Source organism: Ceraceosorus guamensis (genome assembly GCF_003144195.1).
Source record: "Ceraceosorus guamensis strain MCA 4658 unplaced genomic scaffold IE81scaffold_46, whole genome shotgun sequence".
In the NCBI taxonomy this organism is placed as follows: Eukaryota; Fungi; Basidiomycota; class Exobasidiomycetes; order Ceraceosorales; family Ceraceosoraceae; genus Ceraceosorus; species Ceraceosorus guamensis.
This window is the reverse complement of record NW_020290041.1, coordinates 19,089-47,065: the sequence shown is the minus strand read 5'-3', so window position 1 is coordinate 47,065 and position 27,977 is coordinate 19,089. Positions and strand designations below refer to the sequence as shown.

Below are 27,977 nucleotides of genomic sequence, written 5' to 3'. Positions count from 1 at the left end.
TCAACTTCGCATCGCCACGCGGCTATTCAAACAGATTCGGAGCAGCAGCATCTCACATCATACCTATCCTCTACCGAGCCAGGCTACCACAATGCCAGCGTCTCTACCTTCTCGACCAATGACGAGCCATTCCTCTCGCTCGCCTCTCGCTCCCTACCCTTCATCCCGTCCTTCCGCTTCCAAGTCGAGCAGCAGCACAGGCACGAGCACGAGCACAAGCACAGGCACGAACAATCGACCAAAATCGCGTACCCGTCTCTTCGTCTCCTCTCTCTCGCCAGGCGTGAATGAAGCAGCGCTGGCTACCATCTACAAGCCTTACGGATCCATCAAAGATCTTCATCTCGTATTCTATTCGACGGGCGAACTAAAGGGAAGAAGTAGAGGGTATGCGTTTGTGGAATTTGCAAGGATGGAGGACGCGGAGATGGCTCGCGTCAACACCGATGGCAGATTGCTGGCTGGTAAAAATATCCGAGTGGGATTTGCCGATGTGAGGGTGAGTGGAGATGTTGAACATGATGGGTGGTGGACGCATGCGCGGGTCCGCTCAGACCTGTAAAGCCAATCGTCTTTCAGCCCGAAACATCGTCCGGCTCGGCCACTCATAGACACAGACATCAAGAGACCAAGCAGCAGACGACGCTGAGCATCGTCAAAAATGCGAACAGGCCGGAAGGGTGAGCAAGCGTCTGGCGTGTTTTGGAAATATGATGGATTCCTCGTTGAATGTATGCTCTCCCCTCTCCTCTGCATAGTACTTCGGCCAAGATCGCAGCGATGGAGGCCAAGTTGGCAGCCATGAGATCCAAGGGGTCCAAATGACTCTATCCGCAATTCAGCTGCTCCGGAGACCTCGACGCTTCTGCATTGCGCGCTAAACTCTTCTCAGGAACGTCAAGTAGCCTCAGGTTGCTGATCCGCGCTGCGATACTGGCCTGTCGGTGGGTCTATCGCACAGACCGCGTTAATCGCTGCACTTAGGCAAAGAAAGGTCTTCATCTTGTGTCTACCTGTGTCATCGCGAGGACAGCTTCAAATCGGAGCTAGACGAAGCGCGAGCCCAAGCCTGTTGCCATGCTCAGAAGCTCTCTGTACGAGCGATGGCAGGCGAGTGGCGAGGGCGCACGAAAGACCACCAAGTGCTCGGCGCGCATCTTCGAACGTGTTCAGCCCGTAGCGAGGGTGGGACACGTATTCATCGCGCAACGATCACCAGCAATTGTGAGTCTACTATCAGGCCCATCTCTCAACTGGTCGAGCGTCGCTCAAGTCGCCGCGCGAGGTGGAATGCCAGCATCCCCATTCCACCATCTTTCATTCGTCGCATCCCTCAAGTGGAACAGCAGGGGTCTTGCACGTTACCTGTCATATCGAGGCATCGCGACAGGTCGCATCTCGAAGCATCATCATCAGCGCTCATCAGCAGGATCGTAACATCCAAGGGACCGAAAGCTTCCTGATGACGCATCTGCTTGGCGTCATCTGTTCGCTCGTGACTCTGCCTCTTCGTCGATGTGCCAGTAGTCTAGCGCAAAAGGGCAGATGGGTGATGATCCAAGTTGGCCACAGTAGGAATGCAAGACTCGATCGACGTCTTGTACCATCGGGATCCGCGGACATCATCGGAGCCTCGCATCGCAACACACATCTTGCCCCGCTGACACACAACCGCACGTCGGTTTTTCCTCTCACGGACACGCACACGATCTCGGAAATTGCGCAAACCATCAATGCGGACCGAAGATGACATTTGAATAGGCGTGAGGGGAGATGAGGAACGTTTGACGTTTGTACATGTACGGAGGAGAGTCAAAAGAGCAGAGGAAAAGATGCGCGAATGCCATGAAGTGCAGGTCCGGAGAAAGAGGCGAGGTGTGTGGATGAGTGTGCCAGGAAGAGCAAATGGTGCGAAGGGATCATGGAGGAGCGTAAAGGCATGAATGGGGTGGAGCGGATATGAGCTCTTTGTCGCATCAATTGACGTCGACAAATCCAAGCTTTGGAAGTCCGTCCGGATCATCTTTGCGGTATATTTGACCAAGACGAACTTTGACCGCTCGAGCCCCGTGAAGCGAGCCGCCCTCCTTGAGCAGAGCATCGCGGTGGAAGCTGTTTTGCAAGCCACCTTGCGAAGAGGCGATCACTGCATCCACAAAGTCGATCGGGTCGCACTCTGCGATGTATGGCGTGCCGTTGGGTCGGTCGTAGTAGTGACTCCATGCGACCAAGGCAAAAGAGAGTGCAGCGAAGACGAGGATTGGTGTGAGAGACCAATACACGACGGTAGATGACTCGTTGTTGCCTTGTCGCCCATTGCCCCAGCCGACTGTGCTTGCGTTCCATAACCCAACTGCACCGATCGTACCTTTAAGCGTCTCATTGGCAATCAGAACCAAGTTGTACGTATGTGCATCGCCAAGCGTGTACTGCAAAAATTGTCGTTGGGCTGTCATAGCATACTCTGCCACGCCGATGAGGAATTGCTCAAGATGAGGGATGGAAAAGTCAACGTTGGTCTGGTTCTCGCCCGGAGGTTTTTGCTGCAGGTCGAATGTCCAAATATGCATCACAGCGTTATTCTGGGAGGGCAGGTAGATGTAGCCAGGAGGTGGACCAAAAGTCTCGTTTACGGGGATCCCAGAATCCGCAGGTGTGACCACCGGTGAGCCAATGGCGTCAGCCCTGCTGAACACTGATTGAGCTGCATCGCGTGCCGCCTGATTGAGCCACCGGCGAGTAAGCCACAACACCTCCTCAGGTTCGACCGTATCGTTGAGAAGTGCATCGATCCTCTCTTCTTTCGTCAAGGGGGGTCTCACGAGAAGCGAGCGGTTGTTGCCGGTCGTGTAGTTCACCCCTGAGCCAGGTCCATCTTCGACGGTGAATGAGTCGGTGGCGGACGAGTACGTGACGTCGCGACGGCTCCAGTATGGCCGGATCGTGCAGCTCAAGTCGTATGCAAAGGGCGGCGCTAGGTATAGACCACCAGCAGAGGGAGTCTGGTTCAAGTAGGTCCTGACGCCATCTCCAAACTGGGGTTGGAGGGCCATTTTGACCAGTACCAAGGTGGAATAATCGGGGTCTTGCCACCCAGCCGTGTCAGTCGCATCGTCCATGTACGCGTCCAGATTGAATTCGTCGCAGAGCAGGGGTACGACGCTTCCCACGCCTGCGAACACAACATTGTATTGCGGTGTCTCGCCGCACAGGTAAGAGATGTTGGCGCTACCGAGATAGTCGTCCCATTCCACCGTGACATTTGCAATGCGGCCGGATAGACCATATGCTGGGTTTTGGGGCCTTTCAGTGCACTTCACTTCTGCACTTGCACCTTGTTGATTGACAGTGTATTGATAATCATAGCCTTGTGGCCGCGCAACGGAATCTGGAACTAGTCTTGCATCTGAGTTGATCATCGCTCCGTTTGGGCCCAGAGGCACGACGCCTCCTGTGCCTCCGACGAAGGTGGTGTTGATCATCTTGAAGGTCGGGTTCTCGAAGCCAGTGAAGCGCTGTAATTTTGCCATACCAGCGGAGATCAAAGTTGTAACGTCGGAGTACTGAGGACAAGAGTCTGCGGAGCCTCTGAGTTGGACCGGAGGTTCGCCAGTCTGGTATGTGTAGGTGTTGTATGGGATATTAGAGGAGCAAACGGGAGCATTGATATCGCTCAGCACTTTGGAACCATTCGCCAAGGTGAACAATTGGGTCCGATCGTAGAGACCCGAAGGTGCCAGCAAGCTCGGATAGTAAGCCATCGCTTCGCTGAGCAAGTTGGCTTCCGGCCACATCACCTCCCTAAACTGGCTCATCGCAGTTGGCGTGAGAAGAGCTGTGAAAGCGGGCGCCAAGAACGTGGCCCCAATCCAGATGAGCAGCGTTACTGTCGGCCACGCGAGTTTGCGCCTGCTCAAAGTGTAGCCCGCTCGCTTCGACTCAGCGAGGGCAGCGTAGGTGAGCAGCTCCGTTCGTTCCTTGCCGAAAGCTAGGCGACGGATCGCAAAGTATGAGAGAGAGTAGCCCCACAAAATGAAACAAATTTCCGAGATGAAGACGCCGACCACCGTGAAAAGCTGGACCTGGGTTGTTGGATGCCGGAGAATGAATTCTGCGGTGGCATCGCTTGCAGCCAAATTGTACTTCACGGCAAGGCCTTTGAACAGATAGCACGCAAAAATCATGAAACTCCAACCGCCAATGATGATGCAGAGGCCGTATGTAGCTCGCCAAAAGTTTTGCTTGTTGTGCTTAGCCTCATTGGCAGCGGGCAGCAAGTGACTAACGCTGACGCCTTCGGACTTCTGAACGAAGCTGAACTCGCTCTTGCCGCTCATGCTAGTCGTCCCAGTCATACGTCGGCCAAAGCCCTTCTCGACATCCGGACTGGTGACTTCTTCAGTCGGACTCAGCTCTGCTACACGGTCGCGAGCCTCACCGTTGCTGCTGTCCTGGCTGTCGCTGCGGCGAAGCGCTGCAAAACTGATGTGACTTCGGCTAGCATCGTTCTGCGCCGAGTCTGACCGACCCATGAGCGTTTGCAAGCGAGGAGAGTACGGGAAGCGCGGTCCCCGGGGCGCTGCAGGCGTGACTACACGAGGACTGGAAGCCGATGGAGAGTCCTGCTGAGCTTGCGAAGTCTGCTGTGGCACCGGGTCTGGCCTTCTGGGCTGTTGAGTCGTGCGGTCAACTTCTTGCGTCCATCCTGCAGCTGCGAAGGTTGGTGAGATTTCTGCCACTGGCGCATTGGTGCCCGTGGGGCGGCTCATTTGCGGCCTGGGGCCAGAGAAGCCATGTCGGAAGAATGACGACATGCTTGGCAGCTCCTGTGAAGCGTCCGCGAGAAGAAATCACGAAGAGGAGGAACAGGGGATGATGTCAGGGTAGCAAGAGGCAGAGAATACGAGAGGAGAGCGAGGAGAGAAGAGGCGGTATTAAAAAGTACGACGGGTCATGACAGCATTCGCAGAGCTGGACAAGCTGCAGGGTGACTCTTGACCCAAGACCGAAAGCGAGCGGCTGCAGTGCTCCAGGCTGCAATCACGAATGCCTGGACGCCCGGCGATGAAGGACACGCAGCTGAACGGAAGGTCGCCTGTGCCGAGGGCTTCTGCATGGCAGGCAACGACCACTGAGGTCTTCGAGCATCGTCGTCTATCAAGAGTGCTGTCCAATCTAGTGACTGCAGAAAGCGCATGGCTTGTTGGCGCTGTGTAGCCGCCGTCGAGCAGCAGAGTTTCAACAAGGGAATCGGTGATGATAATCAGAGCAGGTACGGTAGTCTTGAAGTGCCGCATCGCCTTCTGCATAAGTCCGACGACGCCAAATCATGCAGATGCGCACCTACTCCTGCAAGCTTCTGCGAATCAAACTTGAGAGTCTTGAAGCTCGAGTTGATGGGCTTACTCAAGTCCATTTGACCGATAGGCCGCTTGCTTGCTTTGCTCCACGTGAATAGCTGTTGAGCAAATCCTCGAATGCTTCCCAGCCATCAGATGCTCATCAAGCACCGAGGTCGAGGGGACTGAGCGCTCGCCGCCACCGACCCGTCGAGTGATGTTGTGCTCTGTGCTCTGCGATTTTCTCATCGAGCAAGCCCGATGTCGCTCATGCAAGTTTAGCGTCGGCGCACCGCGTGGTTTTTGCAGGTCTGCATGCGTCTGAGTTGCAATCAGCAGTCACCAGCGAGCGATCCGCTTTGCCCTTACGCCTCGCCAGGTGGCGAGACAAGACGTGGTCAAGCACGAGCAAGATCGCGCATGAGCGAGCGAGCAAGTCGAGCTGAGTCCATGAAGAGTCTGAATTCTCTCTTCACCATGGCAAGTTCGTGTGCATGACCAGACGAAGAGGTCTCGCATATGCCATAATGCTAGGCTTAGCGGCGTGATACCGCGTGGTCTGCTAAATTTTGAAATCATGACAACCCTTGCTGGAGTGGCAAGAACGTGACCAGACCTCATGCGTGCGTGCACTCGAGCTACTTGACCGTAATCGCGCACGATGCACACGCCTTCCTTTGTGGCTTGGTCAGGTGCATCACGTCTGCAGAGCTCAAGGGAATTCTAGCGTAAGCACACCTTCTACTCCTCGACGGCATGCAACTACTTGCACACTTATCTACAATGCTTGCCCGTGATAGGCAAGAGCCTCTTCGGCCATGCGAGTCAGAACGCAAGAGACTTTGTGTGGCCGTCAGGATAGCGTCTTGGGGCAGCGGGTACAAGACCTTTGACGAGGTGACCTTCGCTGAGCCGCTGCATCCTACTGGCTCATCATTTCGGATCACCTCCAGGGCGTGATTCTGGACGTAGAGGCCAACGAGAAGCGCTGAGCGAAGTATGTGTATGCGTGTCAAAGGAAGTGAGGGTGTTGTCAGAAGACTGATGAGTTTGTCACGAGTGATGGATGAAGCGATCACGACTGCGCGTGCCGCGCGGGCGTCGAAGCTGAACGGCTTTGAGTCGAGAACATTCACGAATATGTGGTTACCCCTGCATCCACGTGACATGACATGTTCGGCTTAGCCGATGCTGCAAGCAAGGGCAAGTCTGCTGCAAGCGCTGGGGAACCTCGATCGGAGGCCTCAGAGCAGAGGCCAAATTGTGGCTCGAATTTTTCCCGCAACGAGCCGCGCAGAGGACATCAGGAATGCTCGAGAATGAAAGTATAGCGTCGCCTCCTTGCGCTCGCTATTTGAGGTCGAGGAATGATCGGTTTGGTGATGGATGATGATGGCTGCTTTGAGGAAAGTCTTGAGTCAAGAGTGCTGCTGCTGTACACCAAACACGCCTTGCGCTCGAGATCGAGCCGCTGATATATATGCGCATGCATGATGCTGCGCGCGTACGCAATAACCCCGGGGGGCTGCCTCCTCCGCCTCCGCATTTCTTTTGAAGCTGTCACGCGCATCACGCAGCGCCATGCAAGCAGCTAGGGCGCCTGCGCCTCTTCTGACGCTTGAAATCATGACGAGGCTTGCAGCTCACTCGCAGCCTCCGTTTGATTCGTAATTCAAGATTCACGATTTTAATTGAACGGGGCCCAGCATCCGCCTGCGTATCGTGACCACTCACACGAGCAAGACTCAAAACTTCTTTCTGCTCAATCGCGAATCTGAGATTTGACGCGATCGCGAATGGCTTGTCCACAGTCATCATATCATCAACCATTGCGCGTCGAGCACAACGCCCAAACACAAGGTCGACCGGGCCGATTCGATCACGCCAACGTCAGCCAGCTGCTGAGCCACCATCAGCCAGCCAGCCAGCCGCCGTTTAATTCCCCGATTGTGCATTGCCTCATCAGCAAACGCGATCAGACACCGCCCCTCGAGACTGCTACTGCTGCTGCTGCTGCTGCTTGCTGTATCTGACAGCTGCACTTGCCCAGCTCCAACCCTGACCACTGACCACCTCGTACTCTGCTGCCTCTCATCCGCGTCCAAGGCTCCGCAAAGAGGCAGCAGCATATACGATTGGCACGTCGCTGTGGATCGGTGAAAGCGCAATAAGATGTCACCCTCATCCAGCGTAGACATCCGCGCCTTTCCTCCCGCGGCCGGCACGGACGATGACGATCCAAGTCGGCCAGAGGCAGGGGCCCACGAAGCAGCGACCGCATCGGCACAGCAACCTGGCTCTTCCAGCGCCCAAACTCGCACTGACCTCCACCACACACAAAGCACCTCGAGCCTGAGCAGCTTGGGTCGTCGTCACTCGCTGACTTCGCCAAGCGACAGCAATCCTTCTTTTGCCGCTCAGCAACGGAGACCCAGTGGATCGCAGCCTCGATCACCCAAACTTCCATCCACAAGAGGTTCAATTCAGGACGCGAGCGGAGCCTCAACGTCCCGGTCCGGCCCTGCTCGGCCGTTTGCAGACATGCGCACTTCCACCATGTTTGAGACCCGAGATGCCGAGTCCTTCAATCGCGATCGGAACCCTTTGGAGTGGACTATCCCACCTTCTCACTCCACCGGCTCCCGCGGGCTCTCCGCTGTACCTCGTGCAGCTACCATCTTTCTCGGCAAGGATCACGAGCGGTGGAAGCAGCATGCTCGAGACTCGCTCGATGGAGAGACGATGGGAACGCATTTGGCTTGGAAGCGGGGTACAGCCAGTCTGGTGGGCGTCACTCGCTCTTCAATCTCCGCGCTGGGTTTGGGAGAAGACGAGCCAAGCGATGATCTGTACAACTCGCACGATGATGAGACTTTCAGCGCCAGCGGCTCGAGTGGGCCTCCTACGCGCCGAGGCAGCCGGAGTCGCAGCACCAACAGCAGGAGCGGAAGCTGGGGCCAGAGCGTTCCTCAAAACCTTGATGCGGCAGCCAAGGCAGCCATAGCACAAGGGAATGGAACGTCCAAAGTCAGTCAATTACATCTACGCGGCAGCACCGGGGACAGCAGCATGTCTAGCAGCATGGTCGCCAGCCCGACGTCTCCGAGCATGATCACGACCTCAAAATTTACCCTGCCACGATCCAGGCGCTTCAGCTCTAACGGTCCCGAGGCCGCGTTCCTGCGGCACGAGACAGTCATTGGCATCCATACTCCACGCCGCGGCTCTGCAAGCAGCGGCTCGGCGGGAAGTTCAGGTAAAAATACTCCTAACAAAGGTGGCGCGGGAGAGCGAGTTGCTCTTGCCCCTCTGTCTCAAATCAAGGCACCAACAAATGGCAAGCCGAGCGTCCTGACCTTTGCCGATGACGAAGCTGCAAAGGGTAGGGAAACGTCCAGAAAACCCAAAAGAAAGCCTCTCCACAAACGCGTGCATTCCAGCGAGTTGCTTGCGCTCGCGGCAGCCGCAGCAGCAGCAGCTGCTGCTGCTGAGGAAGAAGATGGCACTCCGGACCACGATGATGATGCATCTAACGCTTCAGAAGACAAGTTCGGTTTGACATCGGAGCAACGCAATGTGTCGTACTCTTCGCTTCTGACGAAGCCAGGCCCGGGACATGCTCAGCCGAGAACGCCGTCTCCTCGCAGCGGAAAGGTCAGACCGCGCGCATCCCTACAGCTGGCGCGGCGAAGACGGCCCATCCGAGTTGACGGCACACTGTACGATCGAAGTGGACCTTTCCGTGAAGGTGCAGTGACGGATGGACTCTCGGTGCGCCTCTTCTCGAGCGCGGACAGTGCAGAGCCTGGATACATCGACGAGGACGGGCACATGACTTCTGTGGATGAGGGCAGCGCCATCTGCGACGAAGACGCTGAGCCGACCACGTATCTCATCACCACGCCAGATAATCGTGTCTCATCGGCCGCAAAGCTGAGACGATGGGCTATGGATGGCGAGGGGAGATTTTGGGCTGCCATGGAACTCATGTCGGTGGAGCGAAAGATGCGCAACGCCGATGGAGGCATAGGAGGAGTGTCGAGGGCGATCATACGTGGATTAAGGGACCGGTACGTGGAGGATCTGCTGGACGAAGTACAGAAGGCCGAGACCCTCAATCCCACGCGCACTGGCGTGGTGGCCAAGGTGCTGAGAACCAGCGACGACAAGTACATTCGACTTGAGGAAGATTATCCGGAAGAAGCATTCTTCGTCATTGCTGGCTGCGATGAGTCCGAGCTCTTCCCGGTGGTCTCGCTGGTCTTCTGCGGCGCGCTCAGAGCCATCTCTGCCTTCCATGCGGCAGGCTGGCTTCATGGAGACATCAAATTGGAAAATCTGATGTTCGACGAGCAAGCTCGATTGGTCGTCATCGATTACGAGAATGCAAATCCTTTCCGAGGCGTGCCTGGTGGCGACGGACGCGTAGCACTGGTGAGCTACGATTGGATCCCGCCAGAAGCTTTTCCGGGACCTCAAGGTCGTCGCGTAGGGCCAAGCGCAGACTTGTGGGCACTGGGCGCGAACCTTGTCCGCGCCTTTGCCCTACGAGACGGTATAGACGACATCGAGGTGCGGGAAGCGCTTCTGGGCAAGGGTCAAAGCGCATTCTTGAACTTTAGGCGCAAATACTTGCTCAAACGACAAATCGCCGGCTCGGATCCATCATCGACCAGCACAACGAATGCTCCGCCCTCTCCTAGCGCGCAAACATCAGGTGGAAGTCATCTTCAGGCCACAGTCAACCCCATCCCTGCACCTCGCATCACAACTAGCGACGAGCATTTGAGCACAGATGGAAGCACGCACAATGGATCGCAACACCAGCGCAGCTCAGAAATTCCCAGCGCGTCCCTTGGTAGCTCGCCCTCGCGGCGTCAACCACCTCGAGCGTCGGACATTGACCTCACCGCGATTCTTGACGGAGAGTCTGTCGACTATTCTGCGGCCAGTCCTGCTTTCACGTCCAGCAACGCCACCAAGCCCCTCTCTCCGCCCGCCCCCTCGGCCGGTCCATCGCCCGTCCGACTTCTGCGCGCCTTTGCAACGCAAGCGCCCGCGATGTGTCAGTTCGTCTTGGCGAGGTGCTTGTCCGAATTGCCGGAAGAGAGAGGAGCAGATGCGGAAGCGGAGGGTTTGGAGATGGTCAGGGAGCTGGAGCGACAGAGAGACGAGATTGGGGACAGGAGCATCTTGGCTACGGGAGAGAGGGCTGTCAGGACGGCCATCGACCTGAGCGGAAGCGCTTGGGTCAAACCGAAATTGGAAGCCGCTCGACAGAGCTTGGGATTGGGGGAGTAGCTGGCCTCCTGGGCTGGGAGAGGATCATGGAATGCAAATACCAATTTCGCGTGAATAAACAGGGTGGCGGCGTGTGGATGTGGTGACTAGATGGCCTGCTCATTGGGAGGTATCGAAGCATCACCCACTGGCTTTCGTGGGCACCATCAAGCCAGCAGGTGAGTTTGGAACCATTCGACGGTCCTGTCGACGCTCTGTGAAGCCCGAAAGGAGAAGAGTCAGCATTGCAGCAGGCGCGGAAGGCGGCAAGGCTGCGGGCACATGTACCTGCTCGAAAGCTTTCTTTACCAGCGGATCGCTAAGCTTGGGCCTGGCGCCGAAGCCGTGCACAGTGCTGCAAGATGGGGGCAAGGGTATGGGTTGTAGGAATGAGCAGTGTGGGAAATTTGGAGTGGTCCAGATCGTGCACGCTTTTCGTCAAGAGGTACCCACTTTTCGTAGAGGACAAAGTCATGCGCGGGTGCGTCGGAGCCCCTCGTGGCGAGGGCTGATCGAGATTGCTCACGCAATTTTTCGGGAAAGACCGGATCGGACTCAGCGCAGAGGAAGAGCGTCGCTACGGGAATAGGCAAGCATGAGGAGCATTGACGTCAGAAGGGTGGCATGAAAAGGGGGGAGAAATGAAAGGGCGCGGCAGTGGAGCGCAGCGCCAGCTCCACTCACGTGCTTTGAGAGGCTTGATGTCGTCATTGACGCTGATCAAGCTAGGGTGAAGAAGCACAGTAGCTTGAACAAGCTCATTGACGTTGGCATAAGCGGCGATCTTGCCTCCATAGCAATATCCCACCGCGCCCAATTTCTCCAACTTCTTCTCCTCCTTTAGAGCCTCGACGAAAGTTTTGAAATCGTTGTACTTGGTCGAAGGTCTGTGCTTGATGAACCAGGGAACCATGCTGACCAACTTGAGGCCGGAAGCAGCCTTTTGGAAAAAGCTCTGCGCATTGACTTCCTTGGCAGTCCCAGGCGCATCGTTCATCACTTCGGGCTTGACCGGATCCCCCTGAAAGTAATCTGGAACATAGACTGTCAAGCCCAATTTGTCGGCCAACGTATCGGCTAGTATCTTGTTGTTTTTGAGCGCCAAGCCAAAGGCGTCGCAGGCAAAGATGATGCCGACTGTGCTGCTGCTCGTCGTAGAAGAGGGCGAGGCAATGTAGGTGTTGTAAGGCCCGATCTTGCTCTCCCCGCCTTTGCTCTCTCCTGGCAGGACATCTCCTGAAACGCAGTGCACGCAGAAAGGCTGTGACTTGGCTGCTCCTGCAGCGGACTCTGAGACAGACGGAAGTTGGGCTGCTGCTGCTTCAGACATGATGACGCGGATGGCGCTGCATGCGCTTGGGGACAGTTTGTGGTGATGGTGATGGTGGTTGTTGTGGTGGTGGTGGTGGTGGTGACGGTGGTGGTACCCTTGTCTAGAATATGACGCTGGCCCGGCCATGACCACCGCTGTGCCGGCGGCAACGCAAGTCTTGGAGCAGATGAGCACTGCTGCTACAGTACATCCCCACCAAACGTGTGGTGACGGTCCGCCGCTGCACTGTACTCAGACTGCACGCTTGCCGCCTCCACATCGCACAAACGCTGTCAACGGATCCGAAAGGTGCGCACGCGCGCAGCATGCAGCAACGCTGCTGCTTTTGGGCTTTCCGCGCTCGCTGCACGTCAGCTCATCCTCGGCACATCGTCTTAATTGCCTTTGCCTTACATCTGCATGGCCTCGTGTCAGGGGGCCTAAGCAAGATCATCGAGGCCCTCGACTCGCGCCCACCCTTGCGACGAGCTGGTCGTCGTCATTCACATCGGGCTTGGAGTGATCTCGGGTGATCCTTGGTCCCACTCTACGCTGCCCTTGCACCCCTCTGCATGAAGCCCAAAACAAACCATGCATCACCTGAATCGCAAACGTGTCAATCAATCAGGTATACATACATTCAAAATCAAATTTGAATTGGTTTGACCGACCGTACCCTTCCGGACATTTGCCGGCTTGGTCACGTGGTGTGGTCGGACCACACGAAACTGGACACGCTGCATGGGCCGACTTCCGACTTCCGAGTCTTCCTCTTACTCCACCACCATGCACCGTGTGTTGTCTTGTGAAATGACTGAATCGGAGATTTTGTTTGCCAAGGCAAAGCGCGCGTCCAAAGAGCAGCTAGGATCTGTGGATGCTGATGGAAGGTCGCCCTTCTTTCCTAAGAAGCGCGCATCCACAAGCGTGAAAAAACGTTCCCGATGTTTCGTTTTGGCCCAACTCCCGTGGGATTGCGCGGTGGCTCAGCACACTTGACCGAGTGACTGCGCATGCCCCCATGAATTGCAACAATTCACGATTTGAAGGTGCGCGCGCACCTTCCTTTCAATTCGAGGCCTGAGCTCCGCGGTGCGGTGCACATCCACCGAGCAGAGTTGTTGCCTCAAGATGATCGTGAGCATGAGCCATGATCGGACTTGGGACTCAATGGCCATCAAATCGCGATTGGCTGGTGTCTAGTCTAGCTCACACCCGTGGCTGCTAAACAGTGCATCGCACTTGGTGCCCCCTGCGACGATCGAGCCCTCGGAAGTCCTTTCAAGACAAAGCGTGAGGAGCTGCGGCAGTCTCTCAGAGAGTTGAAGCGATACTTGTGAACAGGATGCTCGTTCGTGCATGCAAAGCAACTGACCCGTGACTCTTGCTTAATTGACTCGCGACTGCGAGTGAGTCGCGTGAATGAATGCATGTGAATCGTGAATGCGGAAGTCTGAGTTGCGTTCAAGATTTTGGTGGAGGGCGCTCAGCTGCTGGCTGCTGGCTGCTGCTGCTGCATGGCCGCCGCCGCACGTACTGTAGATTGCTCCGCTGCAGGACAAGTCGATCACGATGAGCCAAAGCTCAGCATGCAGCCCGTACGTATGAGCAACGCGAGAAAAAGCATTTGATTCACGATTAGACACGAAAAAGTTCCGCAAATGGGTGGGGGTGGGGGTGGGGGTGGGGTGGGGTACATGACTGCGCTGCGCATATCAGCCAGCGGCCCAATTAATCCACAAATCATTTGATTCGTCATTCAGATTCTTGATTCTCGTGATTCACATCAGGGGAGAGAGGGAGGGAGGGAGAGAGAGAGAGAGAGGGAGCGACAAGATCGCTCGTCAGACTCGCGAACCCCGCACTTGTTCATCCATGGCCTCGGGTAACGGTCATCGATGGGGTATGTTCCCATCTGGAAAGCTTTTCCCCCCTCAGCGTGTGCACGCCCCGCTAAACCTCTCCTGATCACCTCCACCGTCCTAGCATGTCTTGTGCGCCAACACCGCGAGACTTGCAAACCTTTAGCCACTGGCCGAATCTGCCCTTCTGCTGATACACCAACTCTTCGACATCGGGGAGCAAGCACATCCAACGATTTGGGTGGACCACTTTGCGATGTCGTCCATAGCAGAGGTGGCTGCGCGATCCAGCCTGCGCTTACCCAACGGCATAGCGCCTCATCTTCAAGGGTTGAGCGACCATGTGCACGTTCCCGCCACCTTGCCTCGCAAATGGCACTTCTACCCCGCCATGGCCTTGGCAGGCTGGGTGTGGAGCGTGACGCCAACATCTTGGATCATCTTCCTCGCCGCTCTGTATCGAAGATGCACTGGACTCGACAAGCATTCCAACTGGCTGGCGTGGGGTTTGGGTGCCTCTTCCAGTTCGCCCCTGATCGGCAAATTCTTCTTCTACTACTCTTTCCTAGAAGTTCCCTTCTCCATCTACCTCTTTCTGCTCACCCGCAAAGCCAACAGGAGAACACCACCTCCCAAAGTGGACAACAAGACGTTGGAGGATCTGATGTTGCAGTGTTTGGATGTCGGCTTGGCCGCTCATCCTCCTCGCCGACGAGGTGCGGGCAAGCACGCTCAAGAAGATTCCAAGTTCGAAACGCACGTCGTCTCGGATCAAGAAGCAGCGGTGGCGTGGAAGAGGTTGATGCGATGGTTCTACTTTGAAGATCCAAACGAGATCAAGGCGGACAACGTCAGACAATGGCTGGCTTGGGCATTTGCTGGACGAGAATTGGAGGAATGCAAAGGCGACAAGGACTTGGAATACATCATTGAGAGAGCTTTCAATTTGGTGCAGGCAAGACTCAAGCATACTTTTGCGCCGGGATTCAACACTTCGATGAAAACATTGAGGCTAACCCTCGACCCTGTGGCCACTCGATCGAGACCACTTGGGTACTATGCCGTCTGCAATGGAATTACGGGTGCGAGTGAGTGGAAGCAAAGTCTGCACAAAGCACGTAAAGAAGTCGTGGGACGCGATTGTATGCTATACTACGGCAGGAGCTCCGCTTCGACAGGCTGCTCTTGAGTGAAGAGCTTTATGCTGACATCGCTCTTCACCTGCAGCCAAAGCTTGGCTTCGTCATTCCCACGGCTTCAGATACGAGCAAGTCGGCGATTGCGCATTCCTGGTCAAGGATGCGGTCAGCAAAGCCCACTCCGGGGTCAATGGGGTCAACGGCAAGTCGCACTCCAAGCCTTTGCCGATTCTTTTCTTGCACGGTCTGGGTATTGGGTGAGTCGCTGCGAAGGCGAGGCCGGAGGCGCAGGCGTATCGCGCCGTTCATCCTCAGCTTCTTCACGTGCGGCTGTCACACAGATTGGGACAGTATGCCGCTTTCCTAAAGTATTTGGCTCGCTATGAGCACGGAGTGTATATCCTTCTGCAGCCCAACATCAGCGCGGATATCTGGCACAAGCATTATCTGGATGCTCCGAACAAGGACCAGCACATTGCGTCTGTCAAATCGCTGGCCAAGCGGCACAAGATTGAATCTTTCCAAGTGCTAAGCCACAGCAACGGCACGATGGTCACAGGCTGGGTTGCTAGAGGAGCTCCAGAGCTCTGCAAGAAGCACGTCATTGTGGATCCCGTATCTTTTAGACTTTGGGAAGGCGCCACTTGCTACGCGTTCATCGCACGGCCTTGGGCCACTGGTGTCGAGGTGCTGCTGGGTTACTTTGTCGCGAGAGAATTGGGGATCGCGCATACCATTGCCAGACGCTTCATTTGGAGCGATATGCTTTGTAAGTCATGCGAGACGCCAGCAGGATCACCGGGGTCGAGCAGAGGGATATTGTGCGCATCTAGGCACCATCAGCGTTTTGGCTGACTCCCACTTGCCTTTTCAACTTAAGTGTGGGTGCATGATCTACCAGAAGTGCTCACGCCGGACAACGTGCAGCTGATTTTTGGCGAGCGCGATATGTGAGTGGCTCGAAGGACAATCGACGCTGTTCCCGGCTCGGCAAACGCAGCGCTGACGGGCCTGCTGGCTCATCGCTCTGCGAACAGGCTGCTCGACGTTCCAGCATCAGTGGACTACCTCAGGTCAGCAGGTGTACCTGCTGAATGCATTCACGTGTTGCCAAAATATCAGCATGGCAAGGCTCTCTTCATTGATGCAAAGGGCATGCACATCGCTCTGCATGCTCTAGGCATGGAATGAGCACTTTTCAACGCACACAAGAGTCCGTCACCTACCGGAAGAAGTGCCGCATCAAGCGCTTGAGGCGTGCTACTTTTGTCCAAAAGTGTTCTTAGAACCCCCTAGCCTGACACACTATCTCGAGTGCCGCTCCACTGTCTTATCGTATACCACGGTCTCGATCGAACTTCATGCGGATATAGACGTGCCTGTACTGCGACGCTTCTTGCGTGGTGATCGATTGCGCCACGGCCATGCCGCTTGCTGAACGCGCACTGCGCTGGCACAGGCCTCGGTACGAATACAGAGCATATCCAGTCATCTGTGCTGCGTGGGCCAAAGTGAGCTGTACGCGTGACGTTCTGATGTTTGTTGATGCCGTGCCTGTTGTGAAATGTTGCCAAGGTGGGCGTCCGCTCGCAAGGAGAGGAGCCATCAAGTCGACCTTCTAAATGATTTGATGTGAGGCCCCCGCTGTACGTCCTCGAAGATCAGCTGACTGATTGATCAATTCGTGCCGCTCCTCCCGGGCAGTTTTCCTCCAGCGCCCCTCTAGATCCTAGCAGCGAGCATTCTACGAAGCACTTGACTCCTCTTTCCTCCTCTTTCCAAGACATTACCTCTCAGCCTGACCTTTCTACCAGAGCTCATGCCCACATTCAAGTGTCTCTTTCCTGCCGATCCCCTCTTGAACAAGGGTCCAACGACGCGTCTGATAGGAAGCGTAGGAAGCGGTGCCTGTCTCCCTAGCATCTCAACTGGCAGGCCATGGGCTAGAGCAAGTAGATCCTGTTGTTCTTGATGCTGCTGACGCTGCAGTCGAATGGAGTAGGGACTGCTTGCGAATGGAAAAGGGACGCTTCCGACCGTTTTTCGTAGCTTGCCCACTGCCCGAAAACGTTTCTTGGCTCCGCTATGCGATTTCAATTTGTCTGACAGAGCGCACGATGTGTGCAGGCCATTGTGGTTCGCAGGAGAGGCGACGTGGGCTGTCGCACTTCGAGGCGCTAGGGCTGAAGACTGAATGGAGGAAGCACCCAAAAGCCGGTATGTTGAGATGGTGCGGATGTGGCAGACTTGCCGCCTCATTGAGTTTGAAAATGTCATCATCGTTGGGGGGGTTCGATGTCCGCAAGCCAATGCAATCGCCGCAGTAGCTTTGCGAGCTGAGTCCAGCGCAGCAATGTCCAGAAGCCAGCAGGTGCCCACCGAGTCTTGATCTCGTGCCTTTGACAAGAGGTCGCTCGCCAGCTCAGCGGCCTTCAGACGTGAGATCGGAGAGAGCTACAATGCCAGGCACGTCGGTCTGCGCGGCTGACGGCCGGCGGATCGGAAATGCGTTGCACGAACGAGAGATGTGCTGAAACGCGAAGCTGCCAGTACCAGATGGTGTTCCGCGTGCAATCCGAGACGGATCCGTCAACAGCTTGTGAGATTTTGAGTGAAGCTGCTTGGAGGTTGTGATGCGACAAGAGCCTATGAATGGCTGGCTGCACTTCCACGCGCGATGGTCGCCGCGTACGACGTTTTTGCATGCCAATGAGAAGATGAGAGGAGCTTCTAGTCACGTGATTTGTCCCCACGACCTGGCTTTCCCTCGTTTCCACCGCGCTGCGCCACGCTCGAGCCACCCGCTTGCGTGGTTCTGACACGCAAGGACGACCTGCTGATGCATGCTGCTTGCTATATAGCTGATCATGCTTTCGTGGAAATCCGTCATTCAAAGTGCGTTTGGGATCAGGATCTCATATGCTGTACCGTAGCATCCTTTGGCGAGCCAAACTTTCGACGTCCCCTTGCACTCTCCACACCACCAGCACGTCGCTACGCATACGATCACACCACGAGGCTTACGTTTGGGTCAAGCACTGAATAAACAGGTATTTCAGCTGCAGTCAGGCATTGCCATTCCACGTCTCGTCTCTTGGGAGCCACGGCCACGCAACGCCGATTCGAAAATATATGACATCATGGACGACGCTCTGGCCCAATTCAGCAGCATCACAGGTGCAGATGCTGACCGAGCAAAGTGAGCGTTGCGCGAGGCACTCGGAACGAATCCTTCCGCCTGAATGCCGTCTAACTTGTCCACTCGTCCGTCATGATCCAAGATTCTTTGTGGAAGCTGCAGGCGGAGACGTAACTCAGGCAGTGAGCGCTTTCTACGAGTCTGGCGGCAATGATGCCGCAGACGCTTCCGTTGCTGGCGAAGCCCCCGTTCAAGAAGGTGAGCAGCGCGTGCGATGGGATCTTTGGCGCTTGAATGTGCTCATCGATCTCCCCTGTGGCGCAGCATCGGCTACGAGCCCGAAATCTGCATCAGCGCCCAGCTCGGGACCTCGAACTCTATCTGGTGCTCCGGCTGAGCCTTTGCCAGCTGGGTGGGGAAGTAGCTCTGCGCGCAGTGGAAGCGCATCCAAGTCCGGTGGCGGATTCAGTGCAGGTGGAGGTCGAGGAGGAATCTCAACCTTGAGGGATCTGGCTGGCTCGTCAGCCAGCTCGGGTGCAGGTCGTCCAGGTCTAGGCGGGATTCGTAGGGGACAGGACTCGGACGATGAGGATGACGGACCACCGGACCTGTTTGCAGGAGGTGAAAGGAGCGGATTGAGCGTGCAGGATCCCAACGGCGCGCGAAGAAGAGGACAGGGTTCGGCTCCTGACGTTGTTGGCGACATCTTGAGACAGGCGGCTGAAGCCAGCGCTCAGCGAGGTGGCGACGAGCAGCCGACCCTTCCTCGAACAGGCGGTCAGACGCAAAGTAGCTTTGGAGGCAGAGGCAGGACCATCGGCGATTCGGGCGATGACAACACCGAGACAGCCGGAAATACACAATCCCCCACCGTGGGCAACGACGATGGGGACGAAGAGGAAGAGGACGATGATGATGAGCCAGTCACGCGCAACTTGACCTTCTGGTCGGATGGCTTTAGTGTGGAAGAAGGTCCCTTGATGCGCTACGACGATCCTCAGCACGCAGACACTCTTGCACAGATCAACGCTGGACGCGCACCATTGAGCTTGCTGGGTGTGAGATTCGGTCAAAGAGTGGAGCTCAGAGTAGCCAGACGCACAGAGGAAAAGTACACGCCGCCTCCGCCTCCTCCTATGCGTCCATTTGGCGGCGCCGGGAACAGACTGGGCAGTCCAGCTGCAACATTCACGGGAATAGGGTCCAGCGTGCCGGGAAGCTCCACCGCCACTGGATCGACGACGACGGCCGCTCAGCCATCAGGAACCAATGCACCTTCTGCTACAAGCACACTGTTCCAGGTGGACTCTTCCCAGCCAACCACGTCGTTGCAGATCAGACTCGGAGACGGGCAAAGGCTGACCGGACGCTTCAATCATACTCACACGGTTGCTGATGTCCGAGCATACATCAATGCGTAAGTGTCGTCAAAGGGCGATCGCCCCCGGCAGACTGACGCATCGTCCACAAGCAGCGGCTGACGGTGAAGCTTGCACCCGACAGATCCTCCGCTGGCATGGCAGCCAGATCTTACGTGTTGCAGACGTCTTTCCCGCCCAAGCCAATACAAGATGAAAGCGCGACGTTGAAAGACGCCAATCTTCTCAACGCAGTCGTCATCCAAAAGCTCACATAGAACAGCGATCGACAGCTAGCGTGCATCCCTAGCATTTGATCAGTCGACCTTTCATGGCTCGACCGAACTCACAACGCTCGACATCACGCGAAAGGGGTTCTCGCAACAATTGAATGAGGTCAGCCGAGGATGTGATCTTTGCTTAAGCGCAATTGCGTGTGTCGTTGCTACAAGCCGGAGCGTGATCGAAATGTGATTTGTACGTTTTCCGTGCATGCTTCGGCACGTGCAGCACTACGGTTGGCCCGAGCAGCTCGGAAAATCGTCGATGCGAAGAGACCCAGAGATCTACGCGGGGGAAGCTGCACCGCCGCTCATGGGAGAAGTCGTCGATTTTGAAAGCTGTTCATCATCTCGAGATGTCTGATGAGCATCTTGCTGCTGAGGAAAGATGCCGACGCTCGCAGCCATCTCTGCAGCTTTTCTCGCATTCTCTTCCTTCTTTCGAAGCCGCGTGACGGATCGCGCGTATCGAAGTCCGCAAGCGTTGCAGAGCTGTTCGATGCACGCAAGAGAGGGCAACACTTCAGCGCTTTCAGAAAGGTATTCGACGCATTGACGATCCACACTTACAGTCTTTTCGCCAGTCGGCCCCTTTCTCCACTCTGGGCTATTTGCTACACCGCAGCTACCGCACTTTTTATCCTTGTCCTCCACCGCAGATGTCGGAGAAGTTCGAGACGCAGCACCTTCCTGCTCACCATCCACCCTTTTGCCCTTACCGAGAGAGGCTGTTGAGGTGGGTGAGACGCTGTGAGAGCTGTTGTTCGAAGGCTGAGATTGTGCAGCCTTTGCTCTCGAGCTCTTGGCTTTGGAAGGAGGCGGAGGGGGCGGCATCTCTTCGGATTCTCTGCCAGCCAGTGCAAGAGCTTGCGCATCGAGCGAGGCTGCACTGGCCAGAGAGTCGAGGCCCAAGCTTGATCTTCGGCTCTCGTTGTAAGGCTGCGAGTTGTACGCTGCGGCGGACGATACTTGCGCAGCATCGCCACTTCCTTTGATCGTCTTTTGGCGCTTCTTCTTCTGCGCGGTACCCTCCGGCGGAGAGGGCGTCCGCGCATGCGAGCGACGAACCCCATCTTCGCTGACGCTATTCCTCTTCTGACCTGTGCTGCTCGTCTTGATGCTTGGTGGCGGCGTAGGCAATCTAGACAGTCGAGGTTTCAGCTCAGCGACCGAAGGTAGAGGATCCGGAATTGCGCTGACCAAAGGCTGGTCAAAGGTGATGGAGAAACAGGCAAAAGTAATGGCTCCGTACGGAATGAGTACGCTTTCCACGGTTCTCAAGCGCGCCTCGGTCGTGAGAGAGTGCTTTCCCCTGACTCTCCTTGTGCAAGAAGTGCTCGCATCGCTGCCCGCCGCCTGACCAGATGCTGAGATGCCCTGCGCAAGCGCAGCAAAATCGGAGGCAAAGTAGGATCCGTCGGTGAAAGCTGGGTCCGGACCCAAAAAGTGACGCGGAGCCGTGACTGTCGAGGGAAATAATCGTGGAGGAGGCCAGGAGAGCAGAATCGATGGGCTGGCGTCATTGCGCAGGATCTGAAATACGAAGGAAGGCGAAGCTGTAGAGCTCGTGGGCGGTCTCGTAGCCAGAACGTCGCTCCATATTCGTTGCGTATACTGTCAAGGCCGAGAGGTGGGAATACAGCAGAAAGCGCATCAGCAGGCGGGGACATGACGAGAAAAGAGCCGGCAGAAGATACAAACTCACGTCCTGCTGAAGGTTCTCCCTCTCCGCGCCGCACCAATTGCTCCAAGCACTCTTCTGGGATTCGTCGTTATCTTCGTGTGAATTGTCTGCAGGATTCCGATGGCCGCATTGCATGCCTCGGTCAGCGCGTGCCATGGGCGCTAAAGCAGCGCGAAGCCACACGGATAGACGCGGGACACTGACCTAGGACGGCGTGAAAGAATGCGAGGGCTACACGCTCGCCGATCCAATTGACCACAATGTCGACCGGTAGAAAGTCGCTCTCCTCCACGCCACTACCGGCGTTCGACGTGTGCGCTCGTCCCAACACCCTTTCGATGCTGCGTTGCTTGGAGAATCGACACCTGCGTCGGGCATGACACGCCTCAGCAAACCATTGCGCGCTGCAGTGAGGCTCGGGCGGGGATCTGCCCGACAGCTAGCAATTCGACTCACCTAGTCACGCTCCCAAACAAAGCCTTGCTCGCAATGACGCCCCTCATCTCTTCCGACGCACGAGCGCGCTCTTCCTCGTGTATCAACTTAGTCAGATCCTCGTTGCGCAGGCGAGCAATCACTGCAGCGTCGAGTGCAGGATCCGCATGGAATACCTCTAGCGAGGGCGTTATGAGCAGATAGAAGCATCTCTTCTCCGGCGCCTGACTCGTAGAAGACTGGAGGGAATGACCTGGCTGCGCGAGACTGAGCGATGCTCCTGCGCTGTCGGAGCCCGAGGCGAGGGGAAAAGGTGTAGAATGCGAGGTGTATGGACGAGGAAACGGATAGGCGGAGGTGTTGGAACCTTGAAAAGCGTTCATTGGGCCTGCAACCATGGATGATGGGTACGTCCCAGTCGTCTCTGCGTACCATTGCTCCTCCCGGCCACGCGACGGCGCAACAGTATGTGGAGAATGCGCTGCCCCTACAACATTACCGAAGGAATGGCGATCGTGCGCTGGGATCGTGCCGAGGGCTTGAGCTAGGCTAGGCAAGCTTTCCGCTGGGCTCGTGCTGCTAGCGGGCTGGCTAGAAGGTCCCGGGGGACTAACGCTCTTTGCAGCAGCTGCAGCGGCAGCGGCAGCCAAAAGGTCTTCGAGGGGATCTCTTCCATTGGAGCTGTTGGAAAAGCTCCTGCTCATCGCTCGAGGCGACTCTTGAGCGTGGCCTGGACTGCGAACGTAGTTCTGCGAGGATAGACGCGAAGACGACGATGTTCGCCGCAGCAAGGGTGGTGCCGCCATCATACTAGGCAAAATCCTCGATTCGAGAGAGCGATTTGTTGGATCCGCCAATCGCTGCGGCGGTGTGTTTGGAGATCGATGTGACGAGCGCCGAGCGGCTGCGGAGGTCGGGCTGGTGGGCTTGAAGACAAGGACGACAGACGGCTTGGAGCTCAACTGAAATCGAGATTGACCTGATGAATAGTGCCAAACGTGCAGATTCTAGAGTGAGGTGGGGGAGAAAGAGGAGTGACGAAGGCTGATATCGCTCCGCCTCACAGAGCAATCGTGCATTGGGTAGTCACAGCTAGGCTGGCGTCACCCGATAATGTCGCGAGACTGCAAGAGGAGCAGGCAGGCAGGCAGGCAGGCAGGCAGGCAGGCAGATCTTATTACTAGTACTACGCACATGCGCAACTCTTCTGCAATCGTGTCGGTGTCGGTGTCGGTGTCGATGTCGGTGTGGCCTAGCTCCGATGTCATTCACGAATTCGGGGCTACATGGGATTGTGATTGCAGACGCAAGTGGAGCTGCTGGTGTGCGACTTTTGCGTGCGAAGGCGGATGGATAGTCACGAGTACACATGCCACCAAGCGCAATGATGAAGCCATATAGCTGAAGAGATCTCGCCTGGCTGCACCTCTCAATTAACACCCCGAAAGCGGGTCAAGTGAAGCAAACTCCAAATCTCCAAGAACATCGCGGAGATGGGCAGGCAGGCAGCAAGCAGCAACACTTGGCGAGAGGGGCGTACGTGGGCACGGCGGGCATGCAGCAGTCAGACTCGTGACTAGCCTTGCTCCTGCTCCCATCCTCTCTGCTCTGCTGCACTCACACTCACACTCACACTCACACTCACACTCACACTCACACTCACACTCACACTCACACTCCGCAAATAGCTCCACACGATGAAGCATTGCAAGCACCCACTCGTGAAGCGTGTCGTGTCGTGTCACCCACCTTGTACTCACGACTCGTGTGCAGCATGACATGCTGCCACACCAACCATTCGTCAGCTGCAGTCGAGTGCTCATCAGACTAAGCATCGGAAAAGCGATTCGGTCTGCATTGCGTCTCGTCCATGCTTACATCATTTGGTCCTCCTAGCCGTGACGCAGCGCTATAGAGATTCTTTCGCAAGGTGCAAAAGTCGCGTCAGGTGTGCACCCTCACTGTGACTGCTCGATGTGACCGCGTGCTGCATGCATGGTGCCTCGCTCATCAGACCTTGAAACTCCCCTCTCTTTCCAAGATTTCAAGGTCACTCGTGACTCTTGGGAGGCGTCTTGGCTCGTACGTGATCCTGGCTCAGGAATCGACCCTTCGCCCAAGAGGATCAGCTAGAATGCCGCCCTCTCTCGATCGGCGTCTCGGCTAGCAAAGCCCCTGTATAGCTGTAATCACGAATCACAATTTTGAATTTTGAATGCTTGTCTGGCAAGCTGCCTCAAACTGCCGCGCGGCTCCGGCTTGGAGCAGCTGCTGCACTCAAAACTCACCCTTGACGCCACGATCTCGGAGGAGCTAGCATGATCAGTTCATACCTGCGGCTCCGCCGTCGCTCTTCGAGAGGCATATCAGAGCTTGCAGAGCCTAGCTGAAGAGCCTCTGTTCTGCACCGCGCGGCCGGCGCTGATGAGATCCTGATGAATGGGCGATGACGACAACGTCAAAAGTCGCAGCTAGCCATCCAGCCTTGTTTGCCGACCTGCTTGCTGGTTGCTGCTGCTGCTGCTGCTGTGGAGGAGAGCGGCGACATCATCTCCATCATAAGAAGCATCATGCAGCGCAGGCCGGCCGTGCTGCTGACCGAAACGATGACGCCGTTGTGCGCTAGTGCGCGGGGAAATCACGCTTGGCTGCTGCATACGCGTATTTGATGATGATGGATGATGATGACGATATGCCTCAAGCAAGTCAGTACCGCGCGCAGCCGCGCGGTCACGAGGGCATATTTGGCCCGGTCCGTATTTGCGTGGCATGCTCGTCGCTGATGCATATGATGTGCCGTTCATGCGTGCTTATGCATCGATGACGTACGGCATGTGTGCATCATATCATATACAGCATATGCCCTCTCGCGATGTGTGGCCGCGGCCGCGTTGGGGGCCAATTCCACGCCGTGCTCATGCTGATGCTGATGCTGAGGGTGACGATTCAAGATTGCCAACAGCTCCTTTCCGCACGCGCTACGGTGCACTAACCTACGCATTCGACGGCCGTCTGAACCCGTTTTGGAGCTTGATGAAAACAGGGGACGTCCGTATAGGACAGATGATCTCGTATGGGTCCAAACTTATGAACTCACCGCAAAATGTTTTTTTTATGAAGGCCAGCAGCACATTCACGTGATGCACGTTCACGCTCGGCTGACAGCTTTGAAGTCCTCGAGCAACAAAGTTCTGCACGCGGCTTTTCCACTTCGCCAGAAAGTCTTGACTATACATCGAGAACAATTCGTACGACCGACCTTCCCAAAGCCATTGACTGGCGAGCAAGGGAACCCACACTCTCGAGCATCGCAGTTGACCAAAGAAGTCGATGGTGGTCAATCGAGAACAGCGCCCGCCTCTCAAGCACCAAGCCGACGTTATTGTTCGCAATGCGACAAAATGGAGGTATGATGACAGGCCGAGCTGCTGAGCTCACACAGCTAGCGTCACAGTATGTACAAATCGTGGTTGTGACCCGTTGCCGACGACGATGATCGCGACACTGAGCGGGATCAGGGCACTCCGGTCCTGCAGTATTTGTCTGAGAAGAGGGAACCTCCGTCCGGAATGAACCAGCTGAGGGGGTGGGGGAAGGAAGGGTATGTTCATGAGAATGAGCAAAGAGATGAAAATGGAGGGGCGTGGGACTCGAAGCGTAATACTCACGCAACCAAGGCTATGATGATGAATGTGTTCATCAGCAGCCAACCCTCCATGTAGTTCGAGCGTCCATCCGCAATAGCTGCGATGGTGTCCAATCCAGGTCAACTCGAGCCGCAAGGTGAACAGAATGAGCGAGTGGCATAGCGAGACTCACCGTAGTTTGTGATGAGAACAGCCAAGAAGAGCAGGATCGCGACAAATGCTGCAAAGGAAAATAAATGCTATCAGTGTGATACAAGTGCGTCGACACGTCGGGAAGCACGCACGATCAAAGAGCAAGCTGAGCGGCTTGTCCAGGCCCCAAGCGATGACGACGAGCAAGGGAATGACGAACATCGCAATCTGGATGCTTGAGCCGACCGCGACACCCATGGCCAAATCTATCTTGTTCTTGTACGATGCGGTGACTGCAGTGGCATGCTCTGCGGCGTTGGATACGATTGGCAAAAGAACCAATCCGATCCAGGTCTTGGGGACCCCAAAGTTGTCGCTGAAGCCGTCAATAGCGTCCACGAGCCATTCGGATGCTGTGGTCATCAAGACCAGTGGACATGTCAGTACGAGGGAACAATGACTCGTCAGTTTCGAGAAGACGAGATACGCACTGACGCCGACGAGCACAGTGGAGACTACCAATAGGCCCGCAGCCATGGGGAGAGAAAGTGTCACTTCTTCCTCCTCGTCCGCCTCAGACGCGTAGAGATGCGTGTGGGATCTCAACTGAAAGTAGAGGTAGCCAGCATAGATGAAGAGCAGAATAATAGAGACGCCTCTCGACACCTTCAAAAGCTCCGACCTTTCCAAGTCGTCGCTGATAGCGAGGTCGAGTGTGGCGTGGAAGCCGGCTGGAATGAGCACAGCGATAACCGCCATTGCCAAGATGGAAGAATTGAGTTGAGCTGCTGTCTGTTGGAATTCCTGCTCCTTGAAGCGGATACCTCCCACAAAAAAGCACATGCCGAGCACCAACAGCAAGTTGGACAAGATGCTGCCAATGAGCGAAGTCTGAGTGATGACCAGTTGGCATTGGATCAATGCGAGAATGGCCACGATGAGCTCGACGGCGTTTCCGAGCGTAGCATTGAGCAAGCCTCCGAGTGTCTCGCCTACACGCAGCGCTACCTCCTCTGTACCGTATGAAAGAAGAGCGGCGAGGGGCATAATGGCCAAAAAGGACATGATGAAGGTGACCAGCTGAGGAATCTTCTGACTTTGATCGAGAGCAAAATGAAGAGCCCAAGAGACCGGAATGCAGAGCAACAAGATGTTGAGCGGGTTGTACTTGATGATGTTGATGAAGCTTCGGTAGTGCGTTGGAGCAGCAGCGAGAGGCCTTTCAGGAGTCAACAAGCTGGTCAACGTGTTTCCCAACAGCTGCCTCTCGCTCGTCATCGTCATCCTTCTAGGGGGTCCATTGCCACCCAAGCCCAATCTAGACTCGCTCTCTCCCTTTGTCAAATTTCTCCTGGAGGAATTGGCCGCAGTGCTGGATCGTCTCGCTGCTCCAGTCGAGTTGCCCCCGATGCCCGATGCGTCGCCGACTGCACCAGTACTACCCGAACCTAGCCTATCCAGGCTCGAATCGCCTCCAGCGCCCTTCTCGCCAGATGCTTCGTTGCTGCTGGTACTGCTACCCTCTTGCGATTCCAAGGCCAGCGTTGTCTTCTTGGAAGGTCTCTGGATCAACCCAGCTCGAGTGGAACCAACTTCTGAAGTGCTGTCCCTTCGTAGGATGCTTTCTGGCTGCTTTGGACTGGCCATGATGAAGTACAGAAAGCAGTGTTGATTGGCCTAAAGGTGGACTGGGAAGCTAGGATATCTGAGAAAGGTGACTGCCTGTTGCCTTACGACCGCCGCGAGTCGATATGAGTATAAGGGTTGCTGGTTGATGGGCGACCGATACTGCAAGGTGATGTGTGCGATGCAATTTTAATGAGAGGCTGATCGAGCAAATGAAACGAATGCTAGAGACGATTGATCCGAGAAGCCTGTAGAGAGTCGAGAGTCGAGAGTCGAGACTCGTATCTGTGAATCACGGATGTGACCGATGAAGGCGAGGGAGATTGAACAGATCAAGATGAGCTGTTTTGGCGTCGAAGTCTGTTCTTAGCCGGCGTCTGAGCACAGCCAACCGTCTTCATGCAACACAGCATCCTCGCCCCGCCGGCAAAGGACAAGAGCAGCGGCGGCAAAGATCACGGGCAAGAGGCATCAGGCAGCACGCAGCAGGAGCAACAAGAGCCCCCTCCTGCCCTGACGGGGACGCATGCGTGCGGCTTCTGCTTGGCTGTGCTAGCTGCTGCTATAGCTCCTGTGTGTTGTGACCTCGGCATTATTTAGCTTTGAATTGTTGAAGCCTTGCCGCAAAATACCGCAGGCTCGTTTCAGGTGCGAATCTACGCGCACAGCATACAACATACGCGCGCGCGCGCGCGGCATCATGCACGCTTTGCCTCTGTGGAACACGTTCCTCGCCACGCTAA

The 27,977-nt window shown here is 56.0% G+C and overlaps 12 protein-coding genes across 12 annotated transcripts; 5 read left to right on the top strand and 7 right to left on the bottom strand.

The window, feature by feature from the left end:
• Positions 1 to 2: 2 nt before the first annotated feature.
• On the top strand, positions 3 to 859 carry IE81DRAFT_181601 (RNA-binding domain-containing protein). The gene is made up of 2 exons (XM_025510707.1): positions 3 to 680; positions 759 to 859. Exon 1 carries the CDS (start codon positions 92 to 94, stop codon positions 560 to 562), a length of 471 nt encoding a protein of 156 aa, XP_025368400.1. The 5' UTR covers positions 3 to 91; the 3' UTR covers positions 563 to 680; positions 759 to 859.
• On the top strand, positions 860 to 1,863 carry IE81DRAFT_181629 (hypothetical protein). Its single transcript, XM_025510708.1, has 2 exons — positions 860 to 1,224; positions 1,286 to 1,863. Exons 1-2 carry the CDS (start codon positions 1,078 to 1,080, stop codon positions 1,748 to 1,750), a joined length of 612 nt encoding a protein of 203 aa, XP_025368399.1. The 5' UTR covers positions 860 to 1,077; the 3' UTR covers positions 1,751 to 1,863.
• Positions 1,720 to 5,179, bottom strand: IE81DRAFT_181674 (hypothetical protein). The gene has a single exon (XM_025510710.1). The coding sequence runs from the start codon at positions 4,812 to 4,814 to the stop codon at positions 1,977 to 1,979; it is 2,838 nt and encodes a 945-aa protein (XP_025368398.1). The 5' UTR covers positions 4,815 to 5,179; the 3' UTR covers positions 1,720 to 1,976.
• On the bottom strand, positions 5,180 to 6,598 carry IE81DRAFT_181673 (hypothetical protein). The gene is made up of 3 exons (XM_025510709.1): positions 6,114 to 6,598; positions 5,344 to 6,042; positions 5,180 to 5,209 (listed from the first exon to the last, which is right to left on the bottom strand). Exons 1-2 carry the CDS (start codon positions 6,506 to 6,508, stop codon positions 5,679 to 5,681), a joined length of 759 nt encoding a protein of 252 aa, XP_025368397.1. The 5' UTR covers positions 6,509 to 6,598; the 3' UTR covers positions 5,180 to 5,209; positions 5,344 to 5,678.
• A 473-nt stretch (positions 6,599 to 7,071) lies between these two features.
• IE81DRAFT_324730 (hypothetical protein) lies at positions 7,072 to 10,788 on the top strand. Its single transcript, XM_025514309.1, has one exon. The coding sequence runs from the start codon at positions 7,512 to 7,514 to the stop codon at positions 10,638 to 10,640; it is 3,129 nt and encodes a 1,042-aa protein (XP_025368396.1). The 5' UTR covers positions 7,072 to 7,511; the 3' UTR covers positions 10,641 to 10,788.
• IE81DRAFT_348488 (alpha/beta-hydrolase) lies at positions 10,787 to 11,949 on the bottom strand (the record flags this gene model as incomplete). Its single annotated transcript, XM_025516268.1, has 4 exons — positions 10,787 to 10,834; positions 10,908 to 10,974; positions 11,073 to 11,196; positions 11,304 to 11,949. 4 exons carry the CDS (start codon positions 11,947 to 11,949, stop codon positions 10,787 to 10,789), a joined length of 885 nt encoding a protein of 294 aa, XP_025368395.1.
• Positions 11,950 to 13,660: 1,711 nt separating this feature from the next.
• On the top strand, positions 13,661 to 16,240 carry IE81DRAFT_181524 (hypothetical protein). The gene is made up of 5 exons (XM_025510706.1): positions 13,661 to 14,881; positions 15,021 to 15,189; positions 15,274 to 15,701; positions 15,813 to 15,882; positions 15,970 to 16,240. Exons 1-5 carry the CDS (start codon positions 14,050 to 14,052, stop codon positions 16,121 to 16,123), a joined length of 1,653 nt encoding a protein of 550 aa, XP_025368394.1. The 5' UTR covers positions 13,661 to 14,049; the 3' UTR covers positions 16,124 to 16,240.
• A 364-nt stretch (positions 16,241 to 16,604) lies between these two features.
• Positions 16,605 to 17,389, bottom strand: IE81DRAFT_181521 (hypothetical protein). The gene has a single exon (XM_025510705.1). The coding sequence runs from the start codon at positions 17,210 to 17,212 to the stop codon at positions 16,655 to 16,657; it is 558 nt and encodes a 185-aa protein (XP_025368393.1). The 5' UTR covers positions 17,213 to 17,389; the 3' UTR covers positions 16,605 to 16,654.
• Positions 17,390 to 18,072: 683 nt separating this feature from the next.
• IE81DRAFT_292158 (SEP-domain-containing protein) lies at positions 18,073 to 19,707 on the top strand (the record flags this gene model as incomplete). Its single annotated transcript, XM_025511941.1, has 4 exons — positions 18,073 to 18,131; positions 18,214 to 18,329; positions 18,426 to 19,488; positions 19,575 to 19,707. 4 exons carry the CDS (start codon positions 18,073 to 18,075, stop codon positions 19,705 to 19,707), a joined length of 1,371 nt encoding a protein of 456 aa, XP_025368392.1.
• Positions 19,708 to 19,851: 144 nt separating this feature from the next.
• On the bottom strand, positions 19,852 to 21,698 carry IE81DRAFT_181495 (hypothetical protein). The gene is made up of 3 exons (XM_025510704.1): positions 21,416 to 21,698; positions 20,281 to 21,324; positions 19,852 to 20,202 (listed from the first exon to the last, which is right to left on the bottom strand). The coding sequence occupies exons 1-3, from the start codon at positions 21,548 to 21,550 to the stop codon at positions 19,996 to 19,998; spliced, it is 1,386 nt and encodes a 461-aa protein (XP_025368391.1). The 5' UTR covers positions 21,551 to 21,698; the 3' UTR covers positions 19,852 to 19,995.
• Positions 21,632 to 22,790, bottom strand: IE81DRAFT_181482 (hypothetical protein). The gene has a single exon (XM_025510703.1). The coding sequence runs from the start codon at positions 22,636 to 22,638 to the stop codon at positions 21,847 to 21,849; it is 792 nt and encodes a 263-aa protein (XP_025368390.1). The 5' UTR covers positions 22,639 to 22,790; the 3' UTR covers positions 21,632 to 21,846.
• Positions 22,791 to 25,493: 2,703 nt separating this feature from the next.
• On the bottom strand, positions 25,494 to 26,886 carry IE81DRAFT_292139 (calcium/proton exchanger; the record flags this gene model as incomplete). The annotated part of the gene is made up of 3 exons (XM_025511939.1): positions 25,494 to 25,573; positions 25,649 to 25,696; positions 25,761 to 26,886. The coding sequence occupies 3 exons, from the start codon at positions 26,884 to 26,886 to the stop codon at positions 25,494 to 25,496; spliced, it is 1,254 nt and encodes a 417-aa protein (XP_025368389.1).
• Positions 26,887 to 27,977: the final 1,091 nt, after the last annotated feature.

Coding starts and splice junctions, on each gene's coding strand:
- IE81DRAFT_181601 (XM_025510707.1), top strand. CDS start 92: ATGCCAGCGTCTCTACCTTCTCGACCAATGACGAGCCATTCCTCTCGC.
- IE81DRAFT_181629 (XM_025510708.1), top strand. CDS start 1,078: ATGCTCAGAAGCTCTCTGTACGAGCGATGGCAGGCGAGTGGCGAGGGC. Junction 1,225..1,285: donor CGCAACGATCACCAGCAATT/GTGAGTCTACTA, acceptor TCGCCGCGCGAG/GTGGAATGCCAGCATCCCCA.
- IE81DRAFT_181674 (XM_025510710.1), bottom strand. CDS start 4,814: ATGTCGTCATTCTTCCGACATGGCTTCTCTGGCCCCAGGCCGCAAATG.
- IE81DRAFT_181673 (XM_025510709.1), bottom strand. CDS start 6,508: ATGTCACGTGGATGCAGGGGTAACCACATATTCGTGAATGTTCTCGAC. Junction 6,043..6,113: donor CGGGCAAGCATTGTAGATAA/GTGTGCAAGTAG, acceptor TGAGCTCTGCAG/ACGTGATGCACCTGACCAAG.
- IE81DRAFT_324730 (XM_025514309.1), top strand. CDS start 7,512: ATGTCACCCTCATCCAGCGTAGACATCCGCGCCTTTCCTCCCGCGGCC.
- IE81DRAFT_181524 (XM_025510706.1), top strand. CDS start 14,050: ATGTCGTCCATAGCAGAGGTGGCTGCGCGATCCAGCCTGCGCTTACCC. Junction 14,882..15,020: donor CAATGGAATTACGGGTGCGA/GTGAGTGGAAGC, acceptor CTTCACCTGCAG/CCAAAGCTTGGCTTCGTCAT. Junction 15,190..15,273: donor TTGCACGGTCTGGGTATTGG/GTGAGTCGCTGC, acceptor GCTGTCACACAG/ATTGGGACAGTATGCCGCTT.
- IE81DRAFT_181521 (XM_025510705.1), bottom strand. CDS start 17,212: ATGATGACATTTTCAAACTCAATGAGGCGGCAAGTCTGCCACATCCGC.
- IE81DRAFT_181495 (XM_025510704.1), bottom strand. CDS start 21,550: ATGGCACGCGCTGACCGAGGCATGCAATGCGGCCATCGGAATCCTGCA. Junction 21,325..21,415: donor GGGAGAACCTTCAGCAGGAC/GTGAGTTTGTAT, acceptor CGGCCTTGACAG/TATACGCAACGAATATGGAG. Junction 20,203..20,280: donor GGCCGACTGGCGAAAAGACT/GTAAGTGTGGAT, acceptor TGCATCGAACAG/CTCTGCAACGCTTGCGGACT.
- IE81DRAFT_181482 (XM_025510703.1), bottom strand. CDS start 22,638: ATGATGGCGGCACCACCCTTGCTGCGGCGAACATCGTCGTCTTCGCGT.